This window comes from Rana temporaria, chromosome 3, assembly GCF_905171775.1.
Source record: "Rana temporaria chromosome 3, aRanTem1.1, whole genome shotgun sequence".
NCBI classification, from domain to species: domain Eukaryota; kingdom Metazoa; phylum Chordata; class Amphibia; order Anura; family Ranidae; genus Rana; species Rana temporaria.
In genome coordinates, this window is record NC_053491.1 from 21,247,077 (window position 1) to 21,263,713 (window position 16,637).

General features: G+C 45.6%; 1 protein-coding gene across 1 annotated transcript in view; it reads right to left on the bottom strand.

Annotated features, from left to right (window-relative positions):
• ARRDC4 (arrestin domain containing 4) overlaps positions 1–16,637 on the bottom strand; it is a 68,575-nt gene that overhangs the window by 38,487 nt on the left and 13,451 nt on the right. The window contains exons 2-3 of the mRNA XM_040342352.1: positions 5,728–5,791; positions 1,842–1,989 (exon numbers count right to left, since the gene is read on the bottom strand). Coding sequence (XP_040198286.1) covers positions 1,842–1,989; positions 5,728–5,791 — 212 coding nt within the window. The remainder of the gene's footprint in view (positions 1–1,841; positions 1,990–5,727; positions 5,792–16,637) is intronic.

Sequence of the window (16,637 nt, forward strand, 5' to 3'; positions counted from 1 at the left end):
GGGACATCCTCCCCATGTTGAGGGCATGTGGCCTGGTACGGTTCAGGAGAGGATGTCCCCCCCTCTTTTCTGCGGCCAGCCAGGTTAACGTGCTCGGATAAGGGGTCTGGTGTGGATTTTTGGGGGAACTCCACGCCATTTTTTTTTAATTTGGGGTGGAGTTTCCCTTAAAATCCACACCAGACCTGAAGGGTCTGGAATGGATATTTGGGGGGAACCCCACGTCATTTTTTTTTAAATTGATGACGGGGTTCCCCTTAATATCCATTCCAGACCTGAAGGGCCTGGTAATTGAATTTGCAATTTTTTTTTGTTATGAATGAATTCGCTCTGAATTGCCAGAGCCGACAATTCATTATAGCCGGAAGTCAGTTTTAAATGTCTTTTTTTCCTTTCAGAAATGACACTTTGTGCAGAGATAGTTCTATGTACTGGAAACATGCGCTATTTCACATGCTAACTTTACACCCCCCCTAGGTACGAAATTTAAAGTAATATTTCACTTTTATTGTTTCACTTTTTGCATTATTAAATTCACTGCTCCCGAAAAAACAGCCATTTTTAAAACTTTGTTTTGCATTGATACATGTCCCCTGGGGCAGGACCCGGGTCCCCAAACACTTTTCAGGACAATAACTTGCATATTAGCCTTTAGAGTTAGTACTTTAGATTTCTCCCACAGACTTTAACAGGGTGTTCCGCGGCTTTTCGAATTTGCCGCGAACACCCCAAATTGTTCTTTGTTCGGCGAACAGGCAATGTTCGAGTCGAACATGAGTTTGACTCAAACTCGAAGCTCATCCCTACTGCTGACGTTGGTTTTCTGATATCCCGTGGGGAGATCGCGGGCGGGGAGAATCGAGATCGCGATTCTCTCCGCGATTAATCGTTCAGCTCTAAGCCCGGCCACTTGTTTTTACTGCCCCTCCCCCCAACCACAAGTGTAAAATTGTCCCAAGAGCCACAAGAAATGGCCAGGAGGAGAAGAATGTTCCTGTAAAACCCCGGAATGCAGCAAGAATTAGAAATGACATAATACGTAAGAATGGAGTTAATCTTAGACTTTTGAGACTTTGTGAAGTTCCGTAAGAATCCTCCAGACACTTCCTAATCCAAAATCCCCCACAACACATCTTATGTCTGATTGGCCTTGTTTAAAATCATCTACAATTGCCGGGGTATTTTCTTGTGATGATATCATTCATATTTAAATAGCGCACCATTAGGCTCCTGTATGGCTGTCATGAAAGTGCAAGGTATAATTGTATATTATTTTGATAAAATGGGCGCAGATAAAAGAATAAAGCTCATTAGCTCCACATCTCGGCCCCGTGTTGTTACTCGCGCTCTGATCCTCCCCGCCATACTATGTATTTGCAGTCATTACGGAGTTCAATGCTTTAATGTGATCCAATTTGCCATTAGGGCATGATGGCTGAAAGGATTCCGCCGACAGCTGCATACACTTACTTAGTGGTAGAAAATGGCATGAGAAATGGAAGGATACGTGACATATAATGGTGCGCATTAGATAGCAGACCTTCAATGATTAATAATAAGTCTCCCCTAATTGTCTTGTGCAGCTGTCATTATTCACGTTCAGAAGAGCCGAGCCTCACAAATGCAGCCCGGGCCCTAAATGGGACTGCGTGATGTACAGCTAATAAAACAAATTGGCGCACCTGCATACATTAGGGGGAGCGTATACCAAACGCAGAGCGCCAGAACCACTCGTTATTGGACGGTAAACAGAAAGTAAATGAGAGGTGTCACTTTTTTTTTTCTTTTCTTTTTTTTTTTTTTTGTAAGAAAAATCTTCTGGTTGTTAATAAAGTCCTTACCAGCAAAGATGGGGAATTGACATCAATCCGGCTGGTGACGCGGAGCTCCCGGTGGACGGTTAGATCGGGCGCTGAGGGTCTTTCTAAAACCGCGGAGAGTTGGTATTGAACTTTTCCGTATCTTCCAGTGAAGGTTGTAACCAGATTGCTGAATATAACAAAAATAAATGAAAATATTAACCACTTGCCAACCGGGCCAATTCTGACACTTCTCTCCTACATGTAAAAAAATGTTTTTATTATTATTTATTTATGTAATATTTATTTATTCATATTTATTTATTTTTATTTATTCATTAAATATTTTGTTTATTATTATGTATTTATTAATATGTATTCGTTATTATTTATTCATTTAATATTTATTTTTATTATTAATTATTTATATATATTTTATTTATTTTTTGCTAGAAAATTACTTAGAACCCCCAAACATTATATATATATATATATATATATATATATATATATATATATATATATATATATATATATATAATTAGCAGAGGCCCTATAGAATAAAATTATGGGTGTTGCAAATTTTTATTTCACACAGTATTTGCTCAGAGGGCCATTTCTGACAATTCTTTCCTACATGTAAGAATCGACTTTTAGTTATTTAACATTTATTTATTTAATATTTATTTATTTAGTTATTATTAATTAATTTATTTTATTATTAATAATTTATATTTATTTTTTGCTAAAAAATTACTTAGAACCCCCAAACATTATATCAATCCCTTTATCTATCCATCAGCATTCATGTGCTTCCACTGAGGAGACTTTAAACTTTAGAGTTAGGACTGCAGTACACAGGGAGACTTGACGGGGCCTGCAGCTTACGCATGTATTTGCAAATGCGTGCAACTTAACCCCTGTTTTTAAACGCATACTGTAAGGCCCCATACACACGATAGAATTTATCCGCGAATACGGTCCAGCGGACCGTTTCCGCGGATAAATCCTCTCGTGGATTTCGGCGGATTTTCATGCGATGATGTGTACACACCATCGCATTGAAATCCGCGCCGAAATCCTCTTGCGATGACGTGTCATATAAGGAATTCCACGCATGCGTCAAATCATTACGACGCATGCGGGGGATCCCTTCGGACGGATGGATTCGGTGAGTCTGTACAGACGAGCGGATCCATCCGTTGGAATGGATTCCAGCAGATGGATTTGTTGTGCATGTCAGCGAATATCCGATCTGCTGGAATCCATCCCAGGGGAGATTTATCCGCGGAAACAGATCCGCTGGCGTGTACACACCATAGGATCTATCCGCTGAAACCCATTTGCTGGGATTTATCTGCGGATGGATTCTATGGTGTGTATGGGGCCTTAGACAGGTGAATTTAGTTGGTTGCTGATTGGTTGGTAAGTTTGAGCTTGGATATTCCGTGTTATTTTTGACATGTGTGCACCCTTTCCAGTGCTCCTTACTGTATAGACCAGTCATAGGTAGGGGCAGTGACAGTTAGTTTGTTTTCCTAAACACTATATATCTTTTTTTTTTTTTTTTTTAGCAGAGGCCCTATAGAATAAAATTATGGGTGTTCACACAGTATTTGCTCAGAGGGCCATTTCTGACACTTTTCTCCTACATGTAATGCCGCGTACACACCATCACTTTATGTGATGAAAAAAAATGACGTTTTTAAAAACGTCACTTTAATTGACCGTGTGTGGGGGAAAACGTCGTTTTATGTCTTCTAAAAAACGACCAAAAAAAATTGAAGCATGCTTCAATTTTATGTGTCGTTTTTCAAAACGTCAACTTTTACTTCACAGAAATTGAGCGTGTGTAGCAAAAACGACGTTTTTTCATCCGCGCATGCCCAGAAGCTACTTATGAAGCGAACTTCAATGGAAAAACGTGGTGGAACGTAACCTCGCTTTGCTAGAACATTGTGAGAAAAACGATGGTGTGTAGGCAACTTCGTCTTTGAAAATTGAAGTTTCAAAAACGTCATTTTTTACTTCACAGAAAATGTCGTTTTTTTTCATCACATAAAGTGATGGTGTGTTCGGGGCATGAGAATCAACTTTTATTTATTTTATTATTTATTTTATATTTATTTATTTATTTTATTATTTATTTTATATTTATTTATTTATTTATTTTATTATTTATTTTATATTTATTTATTTTATTATTTTATTATTTATTTTATATTTATTTATTTTATTATTTTTATTTATTAATAATAATAATAATAATAATACCGTATATACTCGAGTATAAGCCTACCCGAATATAAGCAGAGGCACCTAATTTTACCAAAAAAAACAGGGAAAAAACATATTGACTCGAATATAAGCCTATGGTGTCCATCTGCATGCCTCACTGTGCCCATGCCTCACGGTGCCCATGCCTCACGGTGCACATGCCTCATTGTGTCCATGTCCATGCCTCACTGTGCCCATGCCTCACTGTGCCCATGCCTCACTGTGCCCATGCCTCACTGTGCCCAGGCCTCACTGTGCCCAGGCCTCACTGTGCCCAGGCCTCACTGTGTCTATGACTAGACTGACGTTTAACATGGGAGTTTATGGAAGGGGTGCCCGGGTGCTCCCCAGCCGTAGGTCCCCTAGACATCAAACTTTGCACACTTGTAGAGGAGAAATAGCGCTACATGTGTGCAAAGATCTGGGTCCAAAAGACCTACGACCGTCCGGTACCGGGTCCCCAAAGTGACCGGAGAAATTGCCGTTTAACATGGGAGTCTATGGAAGGGGTGCCCGGGTTTGAAAAATCGTTGCTCCCCGGCCGTAGGTCCCCCGGACAACAAACTTTGTACACTTTTAGAGGAAGAGTGAGGCTACATGTGTGTCAAGTTTGGGGTCCAGGTACCGGGCCCCCAAAGTCCAGGAGATCAGGCGCAAATAGGTGACTCGAGTATAAGCAGAGGGGGGCATTTCCAGCACAAAAAAAAATTTGCTGAATATACTCGAGTACCGTATTTATCGGTGTATAACAAACACTTTTTTCCCCTTAAAATCAGGGGAAATCGTGGGTGCGCGTTATATGCCGATCCGCGCTGTCTGAGCGCCGCCGCCGACATATACCGAGCGCAGTACACTTGGGTACACTCGGCTAAGCTCGGCCACACTCGGCTCCTCTCGCATAAAGGCTAGGAGGCGGGACATGGCGTGACCGCGAGCTCGTGGTCACGCCATGTCCCGCCTCCTAGCCTTTATGCGAGAGGAGCCGAGCGTGGCCGAGCCTAGCCGAGTGTACCGGAGTGTACTGCGCTCGGTATATGTCGGCGGCGGCGCTCAGACAGCGCGGATCGGCACATAACGCGCACCCACGATTTCCCCCTGATTTTAAGGGAAAAAACGTGTGTGCGTTATACACCGATAAATACGGTACTCGAGTATATTCAGCACATGTCGGCGGCGACGCTCAGAGACAGCGCAGGAGAAGCGGGGAGGACACCACCAAGGCCGCAGACGGACGCCGGACCGGACAAGGCCACCGATGGACGTCGGGCAAGACACCGACGAGGGGCATTCAAACTGTAAGTATTTCTTTTTTTTCCCTTCTAGGTTTGGGGTGCGCCCTATACGGCGGTGCGCACTTTACCCCGATAAATACGTACATTAATTATAATAATAAATAATAGTAATAAAAAAAAAAATCAGGAGACATCCCTTACCATTTACAGACAAATAAAAGCCCAATTTGTTCTGAAAAACACGCGGTATAATCCGCCTGGATGCACAAAGTAGTAGTGGTGATATGTGGTAATATGTACGGTTTTACTGACACATGTCATAGTTGCAAAATTGTGTTCAGGCATTAACACGCGTTTTACCTTTAGGCAGGAAGGGGATTGAATATTAAAAAACTTCTTTGCAGAAATAAAAGACTTACCCAGCAGGAAGTTGGAAACTAAATGGAAGATTGTGTTTCCCAGATGGAAATATGCGTCTTTCACCTTCAGAAAAAAAAAAAGGAAAACATATTAGTCATTTTTTTTCTGACCTATTGATCATTTAGAAACTTCGGGCCAGATCCACAGAGAGAGTACGCCGCCGTATCTACTGATACACCGGCGTACTTTCAAATTTCCCGTGTCGTATCGTTAGTTTGAATCCTCAAACCAAGATACAACGGCATCTGGGTTCGATCCGACAGGCGTACGTCTTCGGATCGCAGATGCAATACTTCGGCGTCTGCTGGGTGGAGTTTGCGTCGTTTTCCGCATCGGGTATGCAAATGAGCTTTTTCCGACGACCTGCAAAATGCGGGACTGTCCCGGGAAATTCGGGACACGTGGTCACCCTACACGACACTGATCACCGCTTCCGATTACAGGGAGCTGTGATCAGTGTCCTGTCACTAGGCAGAGCGGGAAGATGCTTGTTTACATCAGCATTTCCCCGTTCTTCCTCTCTGTGAGACGATCGCGGGTATCCCCCACATCGAGTCCACGGGACCCGCGATCACACTCACGGAAGTCGCAGTGGCGCGTGAGAGCGCCCACGATGCCGCTTCTTAAAGGGGATGTACCTGTACGCCCAGCCGAGCCATTGTGCCGACGTATATATGCGCTGGTCGGCAAGTGGTTAAGCATGGATTGAGGAACACAACAATGAGCTTTAGGTGTTGACTTGGCCTCCAAATTCTCTAGATCTCAATCCAGTCGAGCATCTGTGGGATGTGATGCTAAAACAAGTCTGATCCATGGAGGCCCCACATCCCAACTTACAGGACTTAAAGGATCTGCTACTGACAGATTGGTGTCAGAGATACCACAGAATACCTTCAGAGGTCTAGTGGAGTTCATGTCCCAACAGGGTTATGGTGGGAGGTCATAATGTTCTAGCTGATTGGTGTGTGTGTATATATATATATACTGTATACACACATACTGTACATACATACATAGCAGGGTTCTTCAAAAAGTTTCTGCAGAAACTTTTTAACCACTTCCATACCGGGCACTTACGCACCTTCCCGCCCAAGCCAATTTTCAGCTTTCAGCGCTGTCACGCTTTGAATGACAATTGCGCGGTCATGCTACACTGTACCCAAATGAAATTTTTATCATTTTGTTCCCACAAATAGAGCTGTGTTTTGGTGGTATTTGATCACCTCTGCGATTTTTATTTTTTGCGCAACAACAAAAAAAATACCGAAATTTTTGAAAAAAAAATTATTTTTATTTTTTTCTGTTAATCTTTTTTGTAAATAAGTAAGTTTTCTTCAATTACGGGCACTGATATGGCGGCACTGATGTGCACTGATATGGCGGCACTGATGGGCACCGATGAGGCGGCACTGATAGGCGGCACTGATGGGCGGCGCTGGTATGCTGCACTGATGGGCACTCATAGGCGGCACTGATGGTCATTCATAGGCGGCACTGATGGGCACTCAGCGGCACTGATGGACACTCATAGGCGGCACTGATTGGCACTCATGGGCGGCACTGATGGGTACTCATAGGTGGGGGCACTGGGCATAGATGGGCACTAAGAGGTGGCACTGATGGACACTGGGTGGCACTGATGGACACTGATGGGTGGCACTGATGGCATTGCTGGGCATCATTTCAGTCAGTGCCCATGTTGCCAGTCAGTGCCCATTTATTGATTGTGTTCAATTTATTTATTTTATTGTTTTTTTTTCCTACTTTTGCTCTATTGAGCACCGGGGGGGGCACTCCCTGGTGGTCCAGTGTTGGCATCCGAGGGGGGGGCTGCGCTGATAAACAATCAGCGCGAACCCCCCCTGTCAGGAGAGCCGCCGATCGGCTCTCCTCTACTCGCGTCTGTCAGACACGAGTGAGGAAGTGGTTAAAGAATGGGGCGGGAAGTGGTTAAAGAATCCTCATATATATATATATAAATACAGTAGATCTACACACACAGGGCCAGATTCAAGAAGCTATTGCGCCCGCGCAACCATAGGTTGCGCGGCGCAATAGCTGTTTTGCTCCCGCGTAGCGAATGCCCCTGATTCAGGAACATCGCTACGCGGACTGCAGCCTAGGATGTGACAGACATAAGCCTCCTTATGCCTTCATATCTCAGGCTGCATTCTTGCGTTGTCCGCTAGGGGGCGCGGCCATTGTGATCGGCGTATAGTATGCAAATTGCATACTACCACCGATTCACAAAAGTTGCGCGGGCCCTGCGCACACAAGGTACGGAGTTTCCGTACGGCGACTTTAGCGCAAGGTTGCTCCTGCTGTAGCAGGGGCAGCCAATGCTAAAGTATAGCCGCCCTTCCCGCTCGTGAAATTTAAATTTCACGTCGTTTACGTAAGTGATTCGTGAATGGCGCTGGACGCCATTCACGTTCACTTAGAAGCAAATGACGTCCTTGCGACGTCATTTGCCGCAATGCACGTTGGGAAAGTTTCCCGACGGAGCATGCGCTGTTCGCTCGGCGCGGGAGCGCGCCTAATTTAAATGATTCCCGCCCCCGGCGGGATCATTTACATTAGGCGCCCTTACGCCCGGCTATTTAGCATAGCGCCCGCGCAATTTACGGAGCTACTGCTCCGTGAATCGCGGGCATATCAAAATATTTGCGTGGGCGCAGAGCAAAAATCGTTGCCCTTTGCCCACTCAAATATTGCGTGGATCTACCTGAATCTGGCCCACAGTATATCACAAAAGTGAGTACACCCTTCACATTTTTGCAAATATTATATTTTATCTTCATGTGACAACACTGAGGCCGCATTCACACCTGAGCGTAGCGTTTTTGAGCATTTTTTTTCGGCGTTTTGTCGCGCGTATTCACACGTTTGCATACAGCGTTGTCCGACATTTTTGAACTTCGTCGTTTTTTTATTTTAGCCAATAAGAAAAATGATCGTCTCTTTCATAATTTGTTGCTATGTTTGTAGATTTATCTTCTTCCTGGGTGAATGTTCTATTTCACAGAACAGATTAAAGCGACAAAACACCCGTAGAAACGCTTGTTGTCGCTCTAGACGCTTGAACCGAGCGTTTCCATTCGTTTCTATGGGAATACAAACGTTCAAAAACGCCCAAATCAGCCCGATTATCGCGACAAAAAAGGGTCCAGAACTTGTTTGAGCTTCAGGCGTTCGGCTTCAGCGTTTGGGGTTGGAGATGTGAACCGTCTCCAGAGGAGAATAGATTTTTTTCCCCTCTAGCGTTTTAAAGCTTCAGGATAAAAAACGCTCAGGTGTGAATGGGCCCTGAGGAAATGACACTTTGCTACAATGTTGTGTAGTGAGTGTACAGCTTGTATAACAGTGTACATTTGCTGTCCCCTCAAAATAACTCAACACGCAGCCATTCATGTCTAAACCGCTGAAAATGTCCAAATTGGGCCCAATTAGCCATTTTTCAAAAGTATTGGGACACCTCCCTTTACATGCACATGAAATTTAATGACCCCCCCAGTCTGAGGGCCAGATTCAGATAGGTCAGCGGATCTTTAGATCCGCGTAACCTATCTGATTTACGTTACGCCGCCGCAAGTTTTTGAGGCAAGTGCTTTATTCAGAAAGCACTTGCCTCTAAAGTTGCGGCGGCGTATCGTAAATCCCCCGGCGGAATTCAAATTCCGCGGCTAGGGGGCGTCTAAAATTAAAATCAGGTGCGTCCCCGCGCCGATCGAACAGCGCATGCGCCGTCCGCAAATTTTCCCAGCGTGCATTGCTCCAAATGACGTCGCAAGGACGTCATTGGTTTCGACGTTAACGTAAATTACGTCCGGCTGTATTCGCGAACGACTTACGCAAACGTAAAAAATTCAAAACCTGGCGCGGGAACGACGGCCATACTTAACATAGGATACGCCGCACTTACCCCTCCTATAGCAGGGGTAACTTTCCGCCGGAAAAAGCCGAACGCAAACGACATAAAAAAAAAGCGCCGGGCGGTCGTTGGTTTCTGAATCGGAGTAAATGCTCATATGCATATTTGACGCGTAAAAGATATGGAAGCGCCACCTAGCGGCCGGCCTGGAATTGCAGCCTAAGATCCGACGGTGTAAGTCACTTACACCTGTCGGATCTTAGGGCTATCTATGCGTAACCTGATTCTATGAATCAGCCGCATAGATACGACGGCCGGACTCAGAGATACGACGGCGTATCAGGAGATACGCCGTGGTATCTTCTTTCTGAATCCGGCCCCATGTCGGTAGGGTTCAATATTGGGTTGGCTCACCCTTTGCAGCTATAACAGCTTCAACTCTTCTGGGAAGGCTGCCCACAAGGTTTAGGAGTGTGTCTATGGGAATGTTTAACCATTCTTCCAGAAGCACATTTGTAAGGTCAGGCACTGATGTTGGATGAGAAGGCCTGGCTCGCAGTCTCCGCTCTAATTCATCCCAAAGGTGTTTTATTCGGTTGAGGCCAGGACTCTATGCAGGCCAGTTAAGTTCTCCTTGAGTCGCCTTACTGCTATTTCTTCATGCTGAGAGAGAGGAATCAGAATTACTCTGCGGTGCCAAGAGCCAGGAGGCGACGTGGAGCATGAGGAGCGGTTGCGGATGAGGTATTCTTCCGCGCCCGAAATCCGAGAAATGATCCCACTCCTGCCGCGGCCGCCACATACGAATCAACATAGCGGTTAAACGGCTGTTTGTTTCTGGATGTTAAGGGACCCTGATCGGTCATTTTTTGTTTTTTTACATTTAACTACTATTTTGTTCAGGTTGCTGTGCCCCCCTGCTGGTTGGGCCCGGTACGACTGGGCCAGTAGTCAGCAGGGTGGAATCCCACTTTAGCCAAGTTATCTGTATCTGGGTTATTTCATTCATTTTTAATAATCAAAGCAACCCCCCCCCCCATCCATCTATGTCTCCGTGCTTTATTCTGTCAAGAAATCACATTGCAACTCCCCCCCCCCCCCCCAGCATTTCTAGCTGTGGCCATCTTGAATAAGGGCAGAGGATTCCTGTAGCATTTACTACCTGGAATCTAATCTTAGCCTTAGAGTGAAAAGTAAACTTTCGCCTGATTACGTGACAATGTGCGTTATAATGTGAGTGCCGCTATAAAGAGACCTATGACTGAAGAGTACGGTATATAGTGGTATGGATTAGAGGACACCATCTCTGACCTGGGAGGAAAAGTCATAAAAGGCAGATTTCTTGCCGTCCTCTCTGGTAGATTATAACATACATTTTTTTCGAATATCCAGCCTGTGATTACACAGATCACTTATGTACTGCCTTGGAAATGTTGTTTACTGAGGGAAGCCATAATTACATAACAACTGATTCATATCTCCTGTGAAATGCACAACTTCCTCTTCATGGTATTGATTTTTACCAGCCAATCTATATGGGAAACCTGTGGGGTGTATTTAAAAAATGTGCAAAGTTGTCCAGTCATTGAAACTGTATCATGTCTGCAGTTTCTGACCATCTCCTGTACCATGTCTGCAGTCTCTGACCATCTCTTGTATCATGTCTGCAGTCTCTGACCATCTCCTGTATCACATCTGCAGTCTCTGACCATCTCTTGTATCATGTCTGCAGTCTCTGACCATCTCTTGTATCATGTCTGCAGTCTCTGACCATCTCCTGTATCACGTCTGCAGTCTCTGACCATCTCCTGTATCACGTCTGCAGTCTCTGACCATCTCTTGTATCATGTCTGCAGTCTCTGACCATCTCCTGTATCATGTCTGCAGTCTCTGACCATCTCCTGTATCACGTCTGCAGTCTCTGACCATCTCTTGTATCATGTCTGCAGTCTCTGACCATCTCCTGTATCACGTCTGCAGTCTCTGACCATCTCCTGTATCACGTCTGCAGTCTCTGACCATCTCTTGTATCATGTCTGGAGTTTTTGATCATCTCCTGTATCATGTCTGCAGTCTCTAACCATCTCTTGTATCATGTCTGCAGTTTTTGACCATTTCTAGTTTAACGTCTGCAGTCTCTGACCAACTTGTTCAATGTCTGCAGTCTCTGACTATCTCTTGTATCATTTCTGCAGTCTCTGACCAACTCTAGTATAATGTCTGCAGTCTCTGACCATCTCCTGTACCATGTCTGCAGTTTCTGACCATCTCTAGTTTCATGTCTGGAGTCTCTGACCATCTCTTGTATCATGTCTGCAGTCCCTGACCATCCTTATTTTCATGTCTGCAGTCTCTGATCATCTCTAGTTTCATGTCTGCAGTCTCTGACCATCTTGTGCTATCATGTCTGCAGTCTCTGACCATCTCTAGTTTTGTGTCTGCAGTCTCTGACCAGCTCTTGTAGCATGTCCGCAGTCTCTGACCATCTTTGTTCAATGTCTGCAGTCTCTAACCATCTCTAGTATCATGTCTACAGTCTCGGACCATCTCCTGTATCATGTCTGCAGTCTCTGACCATCTCTAGGTCAATGTCTGCAGTCTCTGACCATCTCTAGTATCATGTTTGGATTATCTGACCATCTCTAGTATCATGTCTGCAGTCTCTGACCATCTCTAGTTTCATGTCTGCAGTCTCGGACCATCTCCTGTATCATGTCTGCAGTCTCTGACCATCTCTATGTCAATGTCTGCAGTCTCTGACCATCTCTAGTATCATGTTTGGATTATCTGACCATCTCTAGTATCATGTCTGCAGTCTCTGACCATCTCTAGTTTCATGTCTGCAGTCTCTGACCATCTCTAGTTTCATGTCTGCAGTCTCTGACTATCTCTAGCTTCATGTCTGCAGTCTCTGTCCATCTCTAGTTTCATGTCTGCTGTCTCTGACTATATCTAGTATCATGTCTGCAGTATCTGACCATCTCTAGTATAATTTTCGCAGTCTCTGACCATTTATTGTATCATGTCTGCAGTCTCTAACCATCTCTAGTATCATGTGCGCAGTCTCTGACCATCTCTAGTATCATGTGTGCAGTCTCTGACTATCTCTAGCTTCATGTCTGCAGTGTCTGACCATCTCTTGTAGCATGCCCACAGTTTCTGACCATCTCTAGTTCAATGTCTGCAGTCTCTGACCATCTCTTCTATCATGTCTGCAGTCTCTGACCATCTCTTGTATAATAACAAATTTCCTATGTCCTGTTGTATGTCTGCTGAATATTTACAATTTTTTTTGTGTGGCTCTTTGGTGATGTTGTGGTTGGCACTTGTGCCCCCCCCCCCCCCCTACACCCCCATATCAAGAAAGTTGACCACCACTGCCATATTCAAATGTACGAAGTCTGAAAATACTGAATTACTGCCACTAGATGGCGTTGAGGAGCATACATACTGTCTTATAGCAGTCAGCACCATCTATTGGCCATAACGCAACCTTTTCTGCATTGACACGTTCGAATTGCAGAGAATACAGCCTAAGAACAATCGATTTTTGAGCCATTCTCACATAAATTAAACAGTTTCCCACCATCTTTGCTGCACCATTACAAACAACACCTACGAAAAGCTAAGTAAAGGTAAAATCTGGAAAGCCAGAATCTGATTATACATTAGAATCTTCATATTAGAATTTCTAGTACTGGCCTAGGAACTCATGGGTGTGATATTAGTACTCACACATTGGGAGGGTAATAGAATGTTGGAGCCCTGCTAGTATATACAGGCTATATTTAGCGGTAACACATGCTGTTCCGTGTCCTATGGCCTCAGTAACAGAGAGGGGGGATCCTGTTGCTCGCTTGTCGCTGGGTCACAGGCACTTGCAGCGTATGGATGAGCTTCCTACAGATCGACATGACTTTGTGTTTACTGAGAGAGAAACTCACGAGCAAACTCCATGCTGCTTTCCCATCCAGGAACACCTGCCGCGATAAGCTTGTTTAATTCACGTCATTTGGAGAGGAAGCCCGGCATTTATTGTCACGCCAGATTTCATTCCCGAGTTAAATGACACATGCTCAGATTTGTCCTGCAGCATCCCCATCCTTTCTAATGTTGTCACGTTCCGCGCTTGGATTGTGATAAAGACAATCTGGATGGTAGCCCAGGGCCCAGAGATCTAAGCGGACTAATGCTTTCCATAGGAGGGAAAACAAATGAAATAACCCCGACATGATGCTTCAACGCTTCACTACAAACAGCCGGCTAAATACATCATTCAACTAAATGCATGTGAACTCCCGACGAATGGGGAATTCTGTTCAGCCGGTCTTGCGATTGAGACATCTCTATCCACTTAAGGACCACTTCACGCCGATATACATCGGCAGAAGGGCACGGCTGGGCTCTTAAAGGGGACGTACAGGTACGTGCTTGTGCCCAGTCGTGCCCTTCTGCCGATGTATATCGGCGTGAAGTGGTCCTTAAGTGGACATACACATATACACAACCCTATCTATCTAGCTGCCCATTCTCCGCAGTGTTGACAGTAGGTGGGTCCAGAACCTGCATAGGAAAAACGTAAAAGAAAAACATACACAATATACATCCTGACCTATCAATATAATTTTCTAGCTATATACAACCTCCAAGGTTAGAGTTGAGACTGTACGCTCGCGTCCGAACGCAAAATCTCCCTTCCTCCCGAGGAGTCCTAAATGTAAGTGCTTGAGCAATAATAATTCTGTTGCAAAAATATAAAAATATAAAGAACTATGGGCCAGATTCACAAAAGAGATACGACGGCGTTTCTCCTGATACACCGCCGTATCTCTGTTTCTATCTATGCGACTGATTCATAGAATCAGTTACGCATAGATATCCCTAAGATCCGACAGGTGTAATTGTTTTACACTGTCGGATCTTAGGATGCAGTACCGCGGCCGCCGCTGGGGGGAGTTTGTGTAAACCAGCGTCGGGTATGCAAATTAGGAGTTACGGCGGATCCACAACGGTTTTTCGCGTTCGCTACGTCGCCGCTAGTCTAGTTTCCCGTCGCAAAGTTACACTTTTTTTTGGTGCCTTAACTTTAGTCAGCAAGTGTATTGCTGTCTAAAGTATGGCCGTCGTTCCCGCATCGAAATTTAAAAATCAACGTCGTTTGCGTAAGCCGTCCGGGAATACAGAAGTACGCTACGCGCGTCGCTGTTCAAAAAAATGACGTCACGGTGTGCAAAGCACGGCAGGAGTTAAGAAACGGAGCATGCGCAGTAGGTCCGGCGCGGGAGCGCGCCTAATTTAAATGGCACACGCCCATTTGAATTGGCCCGCCTTGCGTCGGAGGCCGCGGGCGTAGTTTTCATCGCAAGTGCTTGGTGAATCAGGCACTTGCGATGAAAAATTGCGGCGGTGTAACGTATCTAGGATACGTTACGCCGCCGCGATTCTATGTGAATCTGGCCCTATATGTACACTTCTGTCCTGCAATGTTAATGTTGCAGAACACTGCCCCTAGCGGTCAGTGCGCTGGTACTACAGCAGTCCAATTCAAGTGCAAAGAAATAGCAGCAAAAGGGAAGTGAAAAGGGAAAACAGGTAGGCAAGGTACCCCTCTAACTAACTGAACCCAACCCCTTTTAAAGTTCTTCACAATAGTTCTGATGTGGATCCGGAGAGGCCGGGGGGCAAGGGGAAACTGGGAGAAAACTTCAAATTCAAATGGGCAAACCCTCGTCCAAAACTTCTCCAAGGTTAGTAAGCTATGCAAAGCCCACATGTGTTTTACTTATAAAATCGTGGGTCAGGCAGAATGACGGTCTCCCCTCTTACGGTGGTCGATGAGCCCGAAAAGGTCTGATCCTCTTTCCCGGGACACTTCAACACAACCCGGTTCCTGTAGATATGTCTGCCCCAGCCCCAGTCGCGGTGGCATCTCTCAAATCTGTCTTTCAAATGAGGCAGCCTTGGGTCGGCACCCACAAGGATACAAGGTATTTTTAAATATGACCAAATGGCTTCCTGGCACCAAGCTTCCTGTTCTCGGTCAATCTGTGACAAAAGAGAAGGTGGCACATACGGATATTCGTATCCATATTCAGTAGCAACCCTTTGGATTACCACATACTGTAGGTGAGCCAACTTGGGTAGGTTCCTCGGGTCTCCTCGTCCCGGCAGCACTAAAGCATCCGGTGCCCTTCTCAATACGGGAACAACAAGGGGCACAGGGGTGGTGAGTGAGATAGGGGAAACAGAGATGGACTCACCGACTCCCCAGGTTAGATGCGGAACGGTCATGGACGGCTGCTGAGACCCACGGGACACGCTCCGGCCGGAGCGCTTCTTCCTCCTCCGAGTATCAGGGATGGCACGGGATTCTCCTAGGTCTTGCGATTCCGGGAACCTTGGTTCAAATAAACCTTCCAGTGTGTCCTCGTCTTCAGATACAGAATCAAGCTTGGAGAAGTGCAGCTTCTCCGCAGGTGTATGGCCGCAAGGTTTGGCCGTTGGATTTTTGGTTCGATCCGGCAAGGAGTGGCTGGAGGGTAGGCCTCGACCGCAGCCGCGGGAGGCTGGAACAGGTCCCACTTTGATTGAGGTACACCACACGGAGATCGCTGTGGATGGGGTGGTCTCCTAAGTGGTATCGGCCTGCAATTTTGTCACGTCCGATAAACTGGTCACGTCCAATAAGCTGGTCAAACTAGTTGGGTCATCTTCGGTCATAGGGCTTACCTCCGTGGAGCAAGGTGGTGGGGTAGCCGATTGCAAGGTCAGGGTTGATGAGACCGAGATGACCTCCATGTTGAGAGCCTCCGGCTCTACGAGATCCACTGATGGGGATGGCTCCGGCCTTGTGGGTTTCTCTTCCGCGGTGACGGCAGCTGTAATAAAAATCACCCTGTACCCCCTTGGAGTCTTAACGGGTGATGTGGCAACGAACAAATAGGCCCGGCATCCCTGGCAGCGGGCGAAAGGCTGAATCTTGACGGACAGTTCCTCGCACTGAGGGCAGGTTAGTCCCAGCATCTCCGTTCCTCCGCT